General features: G+C 38.1%; 1 protein-coding gene across 1 annotated transcript; it reads left to right on the top strand.

Moving 5' to 3' along the window:
- The first annotated feature begins 13,867 nt into the window (after nucleotides 1-13,867).
- Nucleotides 13,868-14,797, top strand: LOC140511593 (olfactory receptor 4B1-like). The gene has a single exon (XM_072620746.1). The coding sequence runs from the start codon at nucleotides 13,868-13,870 to the stop codon at nucleotides 14,795-14,797; it is 930 nt and encodes a 309-aa protein (XP_072476847.1).
- The last annotated feature ends 1,860 nt before the right edge of the window (nucleotides 14,798-16,657 follow it).

Here is a 16,657-nt window from a genome sequence, read left to right as displayed (position 1 = left end):
TATCCCCTTGTCCCCCACCTTCCTGTATTGTAAGATAGGTTTTCATACCAAAATGAGTGTGCATTTTATTCCTTCCTTTAGTGGAATGTGATGAGAGTAAACTTCATGTTTTTCTCTCACCTCCCCTCTTTTCCCCCAAACTAAAAAAATCTTTTGCTTGCATCTTTTATGAGAGATAATTTGCCCCAATCCGTTTTTCCCTTTCTCCTCCCATATATTTCTCTCTCACTGTTTGATTTCATTTTTTTTTAAAGATATGATCCCATCCTATTCAATTCACTCTGCGCACTCTGTCTCTATGAGTGTGTGTGTGTGTGTGTGTGCATATATGTGTGTGCAATCCCACCAAGTACCCAGATACTGAATAGTTTCAAGAGTTACTAATATTGTCTTTCCATGTAAGGATGTAAACAGTTCAACTTTTATAAGTCCCTTATGACTACTCTTTGCTGTTTACCTTTTAATGCTTCTCTTCATTCTTGTGTTTGAAAGTCAAATTTTCTTTTTAGCTCTGGTCTTTTCATCAAGAATGCTTGAAAGTCCTCTATTTCATTGAAAGACCAATTTTTCCCCTTTAGTATTATACTCAGTTTTGCTGAGTAGGTGATTCTTGGTTTTAGTCCTACTTCCTTTGACTTCTGGAATATCCTATTCCATGCCCTTCGATCCCTTAATGTAGAAGCTGCTAGATCTTGTGTTATCCTGATTGTATTTCCACAGTACTTGAATTGTTTCTAGCTGCTTGCAGTATTTTCTCCTTGACCTGGGAATTCTGGAATTTGGCCACAATATTCCTAGGAGTTTCTCTTTTTGGATCTTTTTCAGGTGGTGATCTGTGGATTCCCTGAATACTTATTTTGCCCTCTGGTTCTAGAATCTCAGGGCAGTTTTCCTTGATAATTTCATGAAAGATAATGTCTAGGCTATTTTTTTGATCCTGGCTTTCAGGTAGGCCCACAATTTTTAAATTGTCTCTCCTGGATCTATTTTCCAGGTCAGTTGTTTTTCCAATGAGATATTTCACATTATCTTTCATTTTTTCATTCTTTTGGTTTTGTTATGTGATTTCTTGGTTTTCTCATAAAGTCATTAGCCTCCATCTGTTCCATTCTAATTTTGAAAGAACTATTTTCTTCAGTGAGCTTTTGAATCTCCTTTTCCATTTTGCTAATTCTGCTTTTGAAAGCATTCTTCTCCTCCTTGGCTTCTTGAACCTCCTTTGCCAATTGAGTTAGCCTATTTTTCAGGGTGTTATTTTCTTCAGCATTTTTTTGGGTCTCCTTTAGCAGGGTGCTGATTTGTTGTTCATACTTTGCTTGCAAGTCTTTTATTACTCTTCCCAGTTTTTCCTCCACCTCTCTATCATGATTTTGAAAATTGTTTGGGCTCTTTAAGACCTTTTCCCAGGACTGATCCCATTGAGTGGGCTGGGATGTAGAAGCACTGACTTCCGTGTCTTCCCCTGATGGTGAGCACCGCTCTTCTTCATCAGAAGGGAGGGGAGGAGAAACCTGCTCACCAAGAGAATAACCCTCTATAGTCTTGGTTTTTTTCCCTTTTCTGGGCATTTTCCCAGCCAGTGACTTGAGCTCTGAATATTCTCCTCACACCCACCTCGCCTCCAGATCCTCCCAGCCAGTGCTTGGGGACTGGGATTCAAATACTGCTTCCCAGCCTCAGTGCTTTGGGCGGGGGCAGAGCTGCTATTCAGTGTGAGATTATGTTCAGGTGCTCAGGTGGGGGCAGGGCGGCCTCACGGGCTCAGTTCCCTCAGGGGGTTTATGCAGAGACCTTCAACAATGGATCCGGGCTCCTGCCTGCTTGGGGAGCCCTGGTCTGCTTCCGCCTCCACTGTTGCCTCCCGAGGGGGCCTGAGTTATGGGGGCACCCCACTCCCCTCTCGACCCGCCAAAGAGACCCTCTCACCGACCCCTGTCACGTGTGGGTGGAGGGACCCGCGTGGCCGCTGAAGATCCCGTCCCTGAAGCCCGCTCGGATCTTTTCCTCTCAGTGCCAGGGCCGGGGTAGGGCTGGGCTGAGCTGGGCTCAACGTCCGCAGTGCGAAGGACATTTTGCTAGAGGTTTGCAGGTCCCTCTGGAACAGAAATCTTATCCGCTCTGCTGTTATGTGGCTTCTCCTGTTCCCGAATTTATTGGCAGCTCTTTACTACAGATATTTCATGGGCTGTGGGTTCGGAGCTAGCATATTGTGTGTTTCTACTCCGCCATCTTGGCTCCGCCGCCCAAAAATTCTTAATAGAAATTAAATACACATATATATAATTCAACAAGATAGTCACATGGTTGCTTTGTATTTGCATGTTTCTGTATTCATTTTTGCTTTCTTTTGTGCATTAAGTATTTCATTCATATTCTTTGTTTCTTCATATCTAACACTCCCCATAAACCCTTGCCCTCACAGAAAAATTAATATGCTGATTTTTTCTTTGCTTGACTATCCATTTTTGTTACACAAGAACTTTATTTCTAGAATGTATTTTCCTTTCCTCAACGGTAAAGGGGCTGTCATCCCAGGGTCAGTGGGTGAGTGGGTGCCCAAAAGCAGAATTCAACACACCAAAGGAATTATGGAGCTTAAGACATTTCAATGACTGACACAGTCAGGTCTTGGACTTAGATGATACTTGGACATGAATTCTTTTATGACCAGGTGTTTTTAACTCCTTAAGTTCTGTTCAGTGAGAGTTTACACAATGACTAACTTATAATATATCCTCATTTTCTTAAACATTGCATTTCCTTTTATTTCTGAAATTATGTCATCAGGTATACATGAAACTAAATGCAACCCTTCTCCACAAGTGTGTTTGTTGTGAGATACTGATAACAAAGTCTCACACTCTCTCAGATGTTATATCCCATTATTTATACTATTTAATATGTAATAACACAAAAATATTTATAATACCTACAATATCTTATATGTATATTTACAATATACAATATATTATTATATATATGTTAACTGTAGATAATATAATGGGATTCACCATTTCCTCCAAAGAAATAATTAAATTTTGAAAAACCTTTCATTTTATTAAAAAATTCTTTCCTTCTCTTATAAATCTTGAAATGCTTATAAAGCCAGAAAATATATTTAAAAGTGTTATTTTTAAACACAAAAATCCACCCTTTAAAATGTATTGTCATAAAATTGACAAAGTACCATCTCAGTAGTCGAAATCTCCTCTCTCAGCCAATTCCAAGTAAAACGGCTGCATTTGAAAATCAAATGAGATTTCCAGCTGTTCTTCTCACAGGATTTTAATCATATTTTCATCTTGTACTTTGTTACACTTAATGCCTCTGCCCCAAATCTGTCCTAATGCCAAAGTGTCTAAAGTCACATCTCAGTTGAATAGTTTGATGACAATACTTGGGAGACGTGATTAGCTCTTCTAGAGCCACTGTACTGCGGTCTGAAACATGCTTTGTTCAACCAGTTAAAGACATATTTTAAGAAAAAGGAGAGAAATGGTATTTTTTAAATGTTATTTTAATTCATTGATTTATTTGTAGTTTTTAACATTCAGTTCTGGAAGATTTTGGGTGGAAAATTTTCCTTCATCTTCCCCCTCCCTCATTCCCAAGATGGCATACAATCTGACTGAGGTTGTACATATACAATCAAATTACCCACATTTCTACATTAGTCATGTTGTGAAAGAAGAATCAGAGCCAAAGGGATAAGCCACAAGAAAAAAAGCCCTAAAAAGTGAAAATAGCATGCTTCTATACTCATTCAGACTCTATATTTCTTTCTCTGCATGTTGCTAGCATTTTCCATCATAAGTCTTTTGGAATTGTTTTAGTTCATTTCATTGATCAGAATAGCTAAGTCTAACAATGTCAGTCATTACACAATGTTGCTGTTACTGTGTACAATGTTATACTAATTCTGCTCAGTTCACTCCACATCAGTTCATGTACATCTTTCCAGGTTTTTTCCAAGTTCACCTGTTCATCATCTCTTATGGAAAAATAGTATTCCATTACATCCATATACCACAACTTGTTCAGTCATTCCGCAAGACAGGTGCTATTTTTAGAACCATTTTTCTTAAGTATACTTTATTTTTGTACAATGATTTCAGACTGACAGATGATTTCTTCCCCACTCCCATCCAGGGATACTTAACATTTTTTCTTAAATTAATTAATTTTTAGTTTTCAACATTCACTTCCATGAGCTGTTGAGTTTTCAATTTTCTCTCTTTCCCTCCAGATGGCTTGCAATCCAATATGGCCTATACATACGTATTCATATTAAATATATTTTCACATTAGTCAAGTTGAAGTTAAGTACTGGAACCAATGGGAGAAAGCACAAGAGAAAAAACCCAACACAACAAAAGAAAAAAAGAGATCAAATAGTGTGTTTTGACCTGCATTCAGACTCCATAGTTCTTTCTCTGGATGTGGACAGTATTTTCCAACCTGCATCTTTTGGAGTTGTCTTAGATCCTTTCATTGGTGAGAAGAGTCAATTCTGTGAAAGATAGTCATAACACAATGTGACTGTTACTGTGTACAGTAGTTTCCTGGTTCTGCTCACTTTACTCAGCATCAGTTCATATAAATCTTTCCAGTTGTTGTGAAGTCAGCCTGCTCCTTGTTTCTTATAGCACAATAGTATTCCATCACATTCATTTACACAATCTGTTTAGTCATTTCCCAATTGATGGTCATCACCTCAGTTTCCAATTCTTGGCCACCACAAAAAGGGCTACTATAAATGTTTTTGTACATGTGGGTTCTTTACCCAGTTCTATGATCTCTTTGGGATTCAGACCTAGAAGTGATATTGCTGGGTCAAAGGGTATGCACAGTTTTATGGTTCTTTGGGCAAAATTCCAAATTGCTCTCCAGAATGACTGGATCAGTTCACAACTCCACCAATAATGCATTAGTATTCCAATTTTCACAATCTTCTCCAACATTTATCATTTTCTTGCTTTGTCATGTTAGCCCATCTGAAAGGTGTGACGTGGTATCTCAGAAGTGTTTGGATTTGCATGTCTGAAATCAAGTGCTTTAGAGCATTTTTTCGTATGGCTATAGATAACTTTTTATTTCTTTCTCTGAAAACTACGCATTTATATCCTTTGGCTATTTATCAAATGGGGATGCCCTGTATTCTTATAAAGTTGACTATTCCTTATATCTTTTTGAAAACAGGCCTTTATCAGAGATACTGGCTGTAAAATTTATTTCAAAGCTTTTTGTTTCCCTTCTAATCTTATTTGTATTGGCTTTATTTGTGCAAAAACTTTGTATAATCAAAATCGCTCATTTTGCATTTCATATTGTTTTCTATCTGTTTTTTGGATATAAATTCTTCCCTTCTCCATAAATCTTACAGGTAAACTATTCCTTGGTCTTCTACTTTGCTTATAGCATAAATTTTTGTATCTGAACCATCTACTCATTTTATCTTTACCTTGGTATAGGTTGTGAGATGTAGGTCTATGCCTGGTTTTTGCCATACTACTCTCCAGCTTTCCCAGAAATTTTTGTTAAATATTGAGTTCGTATAAGAAAAGCTGGAGTCTTTGGGTTTGTTAAACAGTAGATTGCTATTATCACTGATTACTCTGTCTTGTGTACCTAATCTATTCTACTGATGTTTTGTAATTTGGCATTTAATTGGAGATTTTTAAGTTTGTTCTTTTTCTATTTTTTTAATTGCGTGCCTAATTCATTGACCTCCACTTTCTTTATTTTATTCATCTAAGTATTTAGAGATACAAAACTTGCCCTAGCACTGCTTTCCCTGTATCCCATAAGTTTGTCATATAGTTTCACTACTGTCAATCTCTTGTATAAAGTTATCGATTGTTTCTATGATTTGATATTTGACCCACTCATTCTTTAGGATGAGATTACTTAGTTGCCAATTGATTTTGAACCTATCTTTCCATGGCCCGTCATTACATATAATTTTTATTGCATCATGATCTGAAAAAGATGTATGTAATTTCTGCATTGGATTATGAGGTCTTTATGCCCTAATGTGTGGTCAATTTTTGTGTAGGTGCCGTGCATCACTAAGAAAAATTATATTCTTTTATATCCCCATTCAGTTTTCTCCAGAGGTCAACCTTATGTAACTTTTCTAAAATTCTATTTGTCTCCTTAACTTCTTTCTTGTTTATTTTTTGGTTAGAGGCATCTACTTTACAGTGGGGGGGGGGGTTAAGGACCCCCACTAGCATAATTTTACTGTCTGTTTCTTCCTGTAATTACCTTACTTGTCCTCTAAGAATTTGGATGTTGTACCACATGGTGCACATATCTTTAGTAATATTACTTCGTTGTCTGTAGTTTAGCAGGATGTAGTTTCCTTCCTTAACTCTTTTAATTAGATCCATTTTTGCTCTTGCGTTGTTTGAGATCAGGATTGTTACCCATTTTTTTTTTTTTTTAGTAGAAGCATAATACGTTTTACTTCAGACTTTTACTTTTACTCTGTGTGTATTCTTCTGCTTCACATGTGTTTCTTGTAAATAACATATTGTAGGATTATGGTTTTTAATCCACTCTCCCTCTGCTTGTGTTTCATGGGGGAGCTCATCCCGTTCACATTCAAAGTTATGATTACTATCTTTTACTCCATCCTACGTCCCCCTGTTAATGTTTTTCTCTTTCTTTTCTCCCTTTCCATTCTCAGTAAAGTTTCATTTCAACCATCACTTCCCTCAATCTTCCCTCCCTTGTCTCAGCTCGCTCCCTTTTCTTCTCCCTTTCCTTTACTACTTCCCTTCTTTCTGTCCACCCCTCCCTTTTCTTTCTCCTTTCCCCTCCTACTTCCTATAGGGTAAAGTAGATTTCTATACTTACCTGATTATGTTATTCCCTCTTTGAGTCAAATCTGATTAGAGTAAGGTCCAAACAATGTTGATGTCTCTCCCTTCTTTCTCTCTACTGTAATAGGTCTTTTTGCCTCTTTATTAGATATAATTCGCCATTTTCTCCGTCCTCCTTTGCCCTATTCCCAATACAATCCCTTTCCTCCACTTAAGTAGATTTTTTATGATCACATCCAAGTCAACTTATACTCACATCCTTTGTCTATACCCCTTTTAAATGTTGTAATAAAGATACAGTTCTCAAGAGTTACAAATATCATCTTCCCTTGTAGCGATGTAAACAGGCTGCCCTTATTTAATGACATTCTTTTTCTTTCCTGTTTGCTTTTTTGTGCCTCTCATGAATCTTGTATTTAAAGACTAAATTTTCTGCTGCAGTCTTTTCATCAGGAAGGTTTGGATGTCCCCTCTTTCACTGAGTGTCTATCTCCTCCCATGAAAGATTATGCTAAATTTTTCTGGGTAGTTGATCCTTGGTTGTAATCCAAGTTTCTTTGCCTTCTGGAGTATCATATTCCAAGTCCTTTGATCTTTTAATGTAGAAGCTGCAAGGTCCTGTGTAACCTAACTGTGGTTCCATAATATTTAAGTTGTTTCTTTCTGGCTCCTTGCAGTATTTTGTTTTTGATCTGGAAATTTTGGAATTTGGCTACAATATTTCTCAGCATTCTCAATTTGGCATCTCTTTCAGGAAGTGATTGATGAATTTTTTCAATGATTACTTTACCCTCTAGATTTAAGACCATAGGGCAGTTTTCTTTCATGATTTCTTGGAAAATGCTGTCCAGGTTCTTTTTTTCATCATGGCTTTCAGGTAGACCAATCATTTTAAAATGATTTCTCCTTGATCTGTTTTCCTGGTCTGTTGTTTTTCTAATGAGAAATTTTATGTGTTCTTCCATTTTTTTCATTCTTTTAATTTTGTTTGACTCCTAGAGTTTGTTTGGCTTATAGTGTTCTTAACTTCCACTTGCCCAATTCTAATTTTTAATCAATAGTTTTCTTTTATCAGCATTTGTACCTCTTTTTCTTTTCGGCCCAGTTTACTTTTTAAGGCGTTCTCTTCAGAGAGTTTTTGCGCCTTCTTTCCCATTTTGTCAGTTCTACTTTTTAAGGAGTTATTTTCTTCAGTATACTTTTTCCCCCATTTAGCCAATTGCATTTTTTAAGGACTTGTTTTCTACAGTCAATTTTTATCCTTCTTTTGCCAAGCTATTGACTCCCTTTTTATGCCTCTCATTTGTTTTCCCAATTTTCTTCTCCCTCTCTTATTTGACTTGTAAAATCCTTCTTGAGCTATTCCAAGAAAGCTTTTTGGGCTTGTGACCAGTTCATATTCCCCTTTGAGTTTTGGGATGTTAGTATATCGAAAATGTTGTCACCTTCTGAATTTGTGTTTTGATCTTCCCGTAGTAAGATTCCCATAGGAAGAATTTAGTCATTGTTCATTTCGGCATTGTTTGTGATATTTGACTATTTCCTGGCTTTTCAAGTTGAGATCTCCTGCTAGAGCACAAGAGGCACTGACCTAAGCTTCTTGTGCTGGGTCACTGACTTTGTGTGCTGGGGCTTAAGGTGCTGGAACCTGAAGGCTGTAGGGGTATGGTAGCCTGCCTGGCGCTAAGCTGGGTTAAGCAGTACTGAAACTGCCAGTGTTGGGATGGTTGTTCTGGCTCCTGGAAAGTGCCTGTTCTTCCGGGCTGCTTCAACTCACTGAAATGTTTGATCGCTGATGGATTCTTGTGTGTTTGGAGTTTTGACTACTGAAGTTTCCATCCTGGAGTTGTGCTGAGGGACCAGGGGTTTAGCTGCTGGAGGATGCCTGCTAGTGTATGTGGTGGTTTTCTAAACTGTAGTCTACTGGTTCCCCCTCCCTGTGTCAAGTCATTCTGGGGTGGCAGTGTCCTGGTATTGGCCCTTGCCTGCCCCACTACCTTGGGGCTCAAGATCTTCCCCTGGTTTGTTGATTTCGGGTTGCTACTGGCTTGCTGGGATGCCTCTTGTTCTGTGCTATTCCCCTTATACTAGAGGGAAAGGGCCTTTTCCATTAATACTCAAGCTTCCTATGCTACAGGACTGCTGCACCCTGTCTTTCTTCTGGCTCATTTTTTCCAGGGCTTTTCCTTGTGCAACATTTTCTGGGTTTTAGAGGTCAGTAATGGTGGGTTGGAGCAACTTATTTCTTACACTGCCATCTTGGCTCCCAGATGTTACAGGAAGTTCTATAAGGACTGTCTTTGTCTACTATTTCTCCATCCTTTCCATATACTTTTAGTGTAATATATTTTACTTGTTTCTTTTATCTTAGTATTTCCTAAATCTTGATTTTGCCTCAAATATACAGGAAAAAGGAATGATCTGTGAATAAAAAAATTTAAATTATCTCTGAGAACAAAAAGCTATGGCACTGAGTGGAAAGAGTCTCAGGCCTGAAGTTAAAAAGATTCATCTTTCTGAGTTCAAATCTGGTCTCAGATACTTACTAGTTGTATGACCCTGGGCAAGTCACTTAACTTTGCCTCAGTTCCTCATCTATAAAAATGAGCTTGAGAAGGAAATGGAAAACCAGTCCAGTATCTTTGACAAGAAAACCCCAAATGGGGTCACAGAGTCAAACATAACTGAACAAACTCAACAACAACAAAAGCAAGCTATCTCTAACATGGTGTAGCTGATTAAATCACCAGAGAGGAAAGAGTGGAAAGGATCTAGTACTGGCCAGCCAACTTCACCTACCAGTGTTACAGCAGAAATGGGTGAAAACTCAGGCCACTAAATAAATAATTGAAGTAGGTATTCAACCTTTCCCCAAGTCATTATTTCTCTGGCAACGTTCTCTCCCAAGGGAGCCAAAGAAGACCCCAGAGAAATTGATCTCCTGATCTTAGCTGCTGGGTTACTGCATTTTATAAGGTTAGGTCACCTCAGAATTGAAATCACCCCGGTGAGTCTCTGATGTCAAACAGTGTGAGTAGCCGTGACTTTGTTTTCTTTTGTAATTCTTTCATCTTTCTAGGGAAAGAGACAAAAGAATTATCCATGTGATCTTGAACTGGTCTCTGAATGACTTAGTTGTCAGCAGGGCACACTTTGCTTCTTTTCAGAGATCACGGATTATCTTGATATTTGGTGTGTGTGAAGGCACGTTATAAACTTTGATTCAGCAATAACAATAACAAAGTTGATGCCATAGGGAAAGTAAGACTGTGTAGTGGAAAGAAGATTGAATGGAGAGACAGGTTCTACTATGATTGTTGACACTAAATCATTGGGTGGCCTTGAGCAAGTCTCTTATTGTTGGGTCTCATTTATTCACTTTGGTCAAGTGAAAAAGTTGGACTAGATGATCTCAAAGTTCTTTATAGCTATGCTACTGAATGCTGTTCTTACTGTTCTGCAGCTGGGTGCTGGGGCCGGCTCTCACTCTCTCTGAAGAACCCATTATTACATTTTCAGTATGAGCATTTCTACCTCAGAAATTGGTGAATACGACAAAATGTTATAAAACTTAATTTATTGTTTCATTGAATATTTCCACTTAAGAAAGTGATTGAGAAAATGTTAAAAGTACAGATTGAAGTTGATAGTGCATCAGAGACTTTTGAGTGTCAGCCATATGCTAGCACATCTGTAATTCATTTAATGGTGTCATTTCTTCAGGTCGAGTACCTTCCTTCTCTAAGTTTGAAGAGTTTTTGTTTTCCAAATGTTCAAGAAGATTAACTTATAAGTTTATGTGGTTGTGATCCACAAACCAGAAAAAGTTAATTCAGAGAGAGAGAGAGAAAAAAAGAAACAGAAAGGCAAGGAGAAAGAAAGAGAGAAAGAATTATGGAATAAACAAAAAGATTCATATAATAATAATTATTATATATTATTCTATATAATATAATAATAATAAAATATAAATAAATAAAGACAGCAACATATCAAAAAGTTGTTCTGTATGGTCAAGTTGAATTTATAGTAGGATTTCAAGAACAGTTTAGTATTATGTTTCTTTCCTTTCCTTTCCTTTCCTTTCCTTTCCTTTCCTTTCCTTTCCTTTCCTTTCCTTTCCTTTCCTTTCCTTTCCTTTCCTTTCCTTTCCTTTCCTTTCCTTTCCTTTCCTTTCCTTTCCTTTCCTTTCCTTTCCTTTCCTTTCCTTTCCTTTCCTTTCCTTTCCTTTCCTTTCCTTCCCTTTCCTTTCCTTTCCTTTCCTTCCCTTGCCTTTCCTTCCCTTCCCTTCCCTTGCCTTCCCTTCCCTTGCCTTCCCTTCCCTTCCCTTCCCTTCCCTTGCCTTCCCTTCCCTTGCCTTCCCTTCCCTTCCCTTCCCTTTCCTTCCCTTCCCTTCCCTTCCCTTGCCTTCCCTTCCCTTCCCTTGCCTTCCCTTCCCTTCCCTTGCCTTCCCTTCCCTTCCCTTGCCTTCCCTTCCCTTGCCTTCCCTTCCCTTGCCTTGCCTTCCCTTGCCTTCCCTTCCCTTGCCTTCCCTTCCCTTGCCTTGCCTTGCCTTCCCTTGCCTTCCCTTCCCTTGCCTTCCCTTCCCTTGCCTTGCCTTGCCTTCCCTTGCCTTCCCTTCCCTTGCCTTCCCTTCCCTTGCCTTGCCTTGCCTTCCCTTGCCTTCCCTTGCCTTCCCTTCCCTTCCCTTCCCTTGCCTTGCCTTCCCTTCCCTTGCCTTCCCTTCCCTTGCCTTCCCTTCCCTTCCCTTCCCTTCCCTTCCCTTCCCAAAACCTTAAACCTACTGAACTCTAAAGTCCATAGATAGGACACTAGACCCATTCCGAATCTCCACTTAAGGGCTGATTTCTGGATTGCCCTGGCTGAAGAGTGATTATCAGTAGTAACTGCTGCTGTTTCCTACCCAGCCTGATGTAGTTATTTTTCTTTGCCTCATTAAAGGGATCATCCCCTGACTACTTGAACTGGCCTTTGCACTGAATGAGTTTTACCTCACCCTAAGTGAGTACCTGAATAGACCTTGGCCTAAAGGGGCCAAGGTCTCCATTGCATTCTGGGCTATCTCCAGTCATCCTGATGAATATGAGGTCCCTGGATTCAGATGGCTCTGGAGGAGAAGTGAGGCTGGTGACCTTGCACATCCTTCCCTCACTCAAAACAAAGTCAAGTGCAAGTCATGCCATCATTTCTCTGATGGCATGGTCTTCTTCAGCAACAAAGGACTAACACAAAAATCTGTGAGTAGATGCAACTTCCCGAATGGGGACCCAGATGGCTGTGTAACTCAGTTCCTTCTCTCCTGTCTGTCTCCCCCTCCCCTTCCTTCTCCTCTTCAAAGGAAGTTAAATTTTGATGGCCAAAAGATACCCAGTTAACTTGTCATTTACTGGCTAGATTTTTTCCTTCCTTTCCCTTCCCTTTCCCTTCCCTTCCCCTTTTCTTCCTTCCTTCCCTTCCTTTTTCCTTCCCTTCCTTCCTTCCTTCCTTCCTTCCTTCCTTCCTTCCTTCCTTCCTCTCTCTCCTTTTGTAAATTCTTTATGTATGATCAATTTTGGTAAATGTTCCCTCTGTTTTTTGATTAGAAACTAAGCTCCCTGACACTCAGCATCATGGATAGGGAAGAACTCTTTCTAGAATCAGAGAAGCTGAGTTTGAACTCTGCCTGAGATGCTTACTTCCTGTGTGACATTAGGTAGGTCACTTACTGTACTCTCCTTGGGTCAACAATAAAATGAAAATTGAATAAGATGATCACTGTGGTCCTTTCTAGCATTAGATTTATGATCTTATGATGCAATCAATTATTCTTCTATGGTGCAGTGATTATTACAGCACCAGTCCTAGACTTAGGAAGACCGGAATCCAAATCTGGTCTCAGACACTATGCGACCCTGGACAATTCCATGTGTAAAATGAGCTGGAGAAGGAAATGGCAAAATTACTCCAATATCTTTGCTGAGGAAGTCCCGAATCGGATCATGAAGGTTCCGACATGACTGAAATGACTGAAAAAAATCCCATATTTTTCTAGTATTCTGTTCAAGTCGCTAACATCTCATGTATCTTTCTGCTTGGCACAGCATCTTTCTTTAGTAGATTATTGAAGTATCACACTTACGACGGTTTTCTCTTTCAATCTTTTTGCAATTTAGGTAATTTTCAATTTTAGTTGCCATATCATTGAGTGTCCATATAATTATTCAGTGTGATGTGATGGAAAAAGCATTGACTTTGAAGTCAGGAGATATTTGAATTCAGTGTCAGCCTTCAGAACTTCCTAGCTGTGTGACTCCTCTAAATTTCAGTTTACTCATTGATTTCATTTTTGGATTCATATCCCTAATATTCTTGGCACACAGAAGGCACTGAAATTCTTATGGATTGATTTAGTTATAAAATAGAGATATTAATACTTGTAATAATTAGTAATGAATTACTTGTAGTAACTCATAAGTTTGTTTTGGGGTGTGTGTAATATGTTTTGCAAACCTCAGTGTTCTAAATAAAGCCATTTTAACATTAACTACTATTATTTTTGTTGATAGAATTTTCATCCTCAGTGGTCTTTTTATTACTTTTATCCTTGTCATGGTTTCTCTAAGCATAACAAAGTGCTCGTGTTTCTCTCGTTTATTATTTCTTGATTTAAATTCAACCTTTTTATGTGACTATAACTTTTTAATTTCTGGAGTCAGATCAATATTATTAATTTTAATTCACCATTCTCATTTAGCATTTTGAAGTACTTAACTTGCATGTACTTAAAAAAAAACTTGCTATATACCATCTTCCCTTATTAGAATGTGAGTTCCTTGACAGCAGGGATTGTATTGCTCTTCTGTTCTAATCCTAGAACTTACCACAGAGTTTTGCATATAGTAAGTACTCAATAAATATTTTTTGACTCATCCATCCATCCACCCATACATTTGTGTTTTTAGTGCAAGAAACCATCTTAATAATTACATGGCCTTATCTTCTTTTTTCTTATTTCAGGGCTATTGAGCTTCTTTAGAGTTGATAGGATATGATTGGATTCCATGGCTATTACAAACAATGTGACACAGTTAGTATTCGTGGGGCTCTTCCAGGATCAAGAAGCACAGAGAGTTTCTTTTGTGGTGTTTCTTCCCGTGTACGTGGCCACAATGTTGGGCAATGGCCTCATCATCTTGACTCTCAACACCAGCAAGAGCCTGAGTTCCCCCATGTACTTCTTCCTTAGCCACCTTTCTTTAGTAGAGATCTGTTACTCATCTACTATTGTTCCTAAATTCCTTTCTGGCTTATTGGCTGAGAATAAAACCATTTCTTTGGATGGCTGCATGACCCAGATCTTTTTCTTCCACTTCTTTGGAGTTGCTGAGATCCTCCTGCTCACAGTGATGGCCTATGACCGATATGTGGCCATCTGTAAACCCCTGCACTACATGACCATCATGAGCCGTTCCGTGTGTCATGTGCTGGTGTTTAGCTCCTGGCTAGGGGGCATGTTCCACTCTGTGATTCAGATTCTCATCACTGTCCAATTGCCCTTCTGTGGTCCCCATGTGATTGACCATTATTTCTGTGATCTCTATCCCTTATTCAAGCTTGCTTGTACTGATACTTTTGTGGCGGGGATTATTGTGTTTTCTGATAGTGGTTTATTTGCTGTAATTTCCTTTCTGTTCTTGATTTCTTCCTATGTTGTCATCTTGGTTCACTTGAGAAACCAGTCTGCAGAGGGGAGACGCAAGGCCCTCTCCACTTGTGCCTCCCACATCACTGTTGTCCTCTTATTCTTTGGTCCTGGCACCTTTCTCTACTTGAGGCCCTCTTCCACCTTCACTGAAGACAAACTTGTCTCTGTGTTCTACACTGTGGTTACTCCAATGTTGAATCCCATTATTTATACCTTGAGAAATGCAGAAGTGAAGAATGCCATGAAGAGGCTGTGGAGGAAAAAAGTGAACTTGAGAGGGGAATGAAAATGTGTATATAAGAATGAATTGTGACTTTGGTGATAGTGATTATTTTGAATTTATTTCTGGAATGGCTACAGAAGAAGCAGAAACAAAGTTATGCAAGAAATTCATCTGTGTCTTCATAAGCAGCATGTCTGAAACTGGATATCGTATCAGTCTTAGATTTGAGTTGAAGCCTCTTCTTTTTAGTCCTAAGAAAAACCAACATTACTTGTATCACCCAACATCATCCATGTAATCTCTCTGTTTTTGATTTTTATAACCTGTAAGATAGTGATGTTGGGCAAGATGGTCTTTTCCAACTCCAAATATTGGCTTGCCCTCTCAATTATTCAACAAACAAACATTTGTGGTAAGTCTACTCTATGCCGGTCATCATCCTGAAAGCTGGGACAGAAAGACCAAAATTCACTCGGTTAATACATGTTTATAGAGAAGTCAATATAAGGTATAAAAATAAATTCATTAAGACTGGAGGAAACAGGATCTTCTCCTCCCGTCATAGTCTTGCAGTATGAGCCTCCCCTCATCCATCATTGTCTGAATTTCATGCAGTGTTGTAGAAAGGGGTCTATTCTGGGCTATTCTTACATTTAGAGGAAACAAAGAAACTCTCCCAGGATGTAGTTCAAGAGACATTAGGAAGCCCCACCTTCTCCCCAAAAGATGTACTTTGCTGATCTTGTTCTGATGTCTGGACTTCTTTCATCAATTTTTTCTGTTTAAATTCTCCTTTTTATTGTGAACTTCACAATTATCAGCAAACCTACATTTCAATATTAAAAGAAAAAGAAAGAAGATTGTGTAAGAAAATGTAGACTTCCTTATGTAGAATTATTCTTCAGTGTGTATATTTAAAAATTTCATAACAAAAATTAAACACACATACATATATAAATTACCAAGATGCTAACAGTTGTTTTATTTTTGCATTTTTCTGTTTCATTTTTGTTTTCTTTTTTGCATAAAATATTTTATTGATGTTCTTTGTTTCTTCATGTCTATCACTATCCATAAATCCTTGCCCCTAAATAAAAATCAGTACTTTGATTTCTTTTGCTTGACTACTCATTTTTGTTACACAAGAGTTTTATTTCTGAAACTGATTTTCCCTTTCTCAAGGTGAAGGTGTGATCATCCCAGGACCAATGAGTGAGTGAGTGACCAAAAGCAGAAGCCAACACAGCACATGAATTTTGGAGTCTTGAACATTTCAGCCACCTACACAGTCATGTTTTACACTTAGACTATTCCTGGACCATGAATTTTTTTATGACTACATCTTCTTAACTCTTTAAGTGCTGTTCAGTGATTACATCATAAGATATCCTTATTTTTTAAACATTGTATTTTCTTTTTATTTCTGAAATTATGCCATTAAATATACACGAAACTAAAAGCAACTCTTCACTATGAGTCTGTTGTGAGACATTGGTAAGAAAGCCCCACACCCCTTCAGATGTTGAACTCCATTATTTGTACAATTTGATGTATAATAAAACACAGATAACAATATTTACAATACCTACAACATATTATGGATATGTTTACAATATACAATGTCTTATTATATATTATATAATATAACAAGATTCACTATTTTCCTTCAGTGAAGTCAATAAATTAAAAAAATTCATTTTATAAAATTTTTTCTTTTTCTAAAAATTAATTTATTTGTTTTCAGGTTTCTACAATCACTTCTATAAATCTTAAATTTCCCCCCTTCCTACCCACCTCTTCCCCCAGCCCCTCAAGATGGTGTGTAATCTTACATTGGTTCTACCCATACATTCGTATTAAATACATTTTGTGGTAGACAGCCCTCTACAGCAATGCAAGGACCTAAAAAATTCCCAGTGGACT

Source organism: Notamacropus eugenii, chromosome 6 (genome assembly GCF_028372415.1).
Source record: "Notamacropus eugenii isolate mMacEug1 chromosome 6, mMacEug1.pri_v2, whole genome shotgun sequence".
Classification (NCBI taxonomy): domain Eukaryota; kingdom Metazoa; phylum Chordata; class Mammalia; order Diprotodontia; family Macropodidae; genus Notamacropus; species Notamacropus eugenii.
The sequence above is the reverse complement of the archived record's forward strand: the minus strand, read 5'-3'. Positions and strand labels throughout refer to the sequence as shown.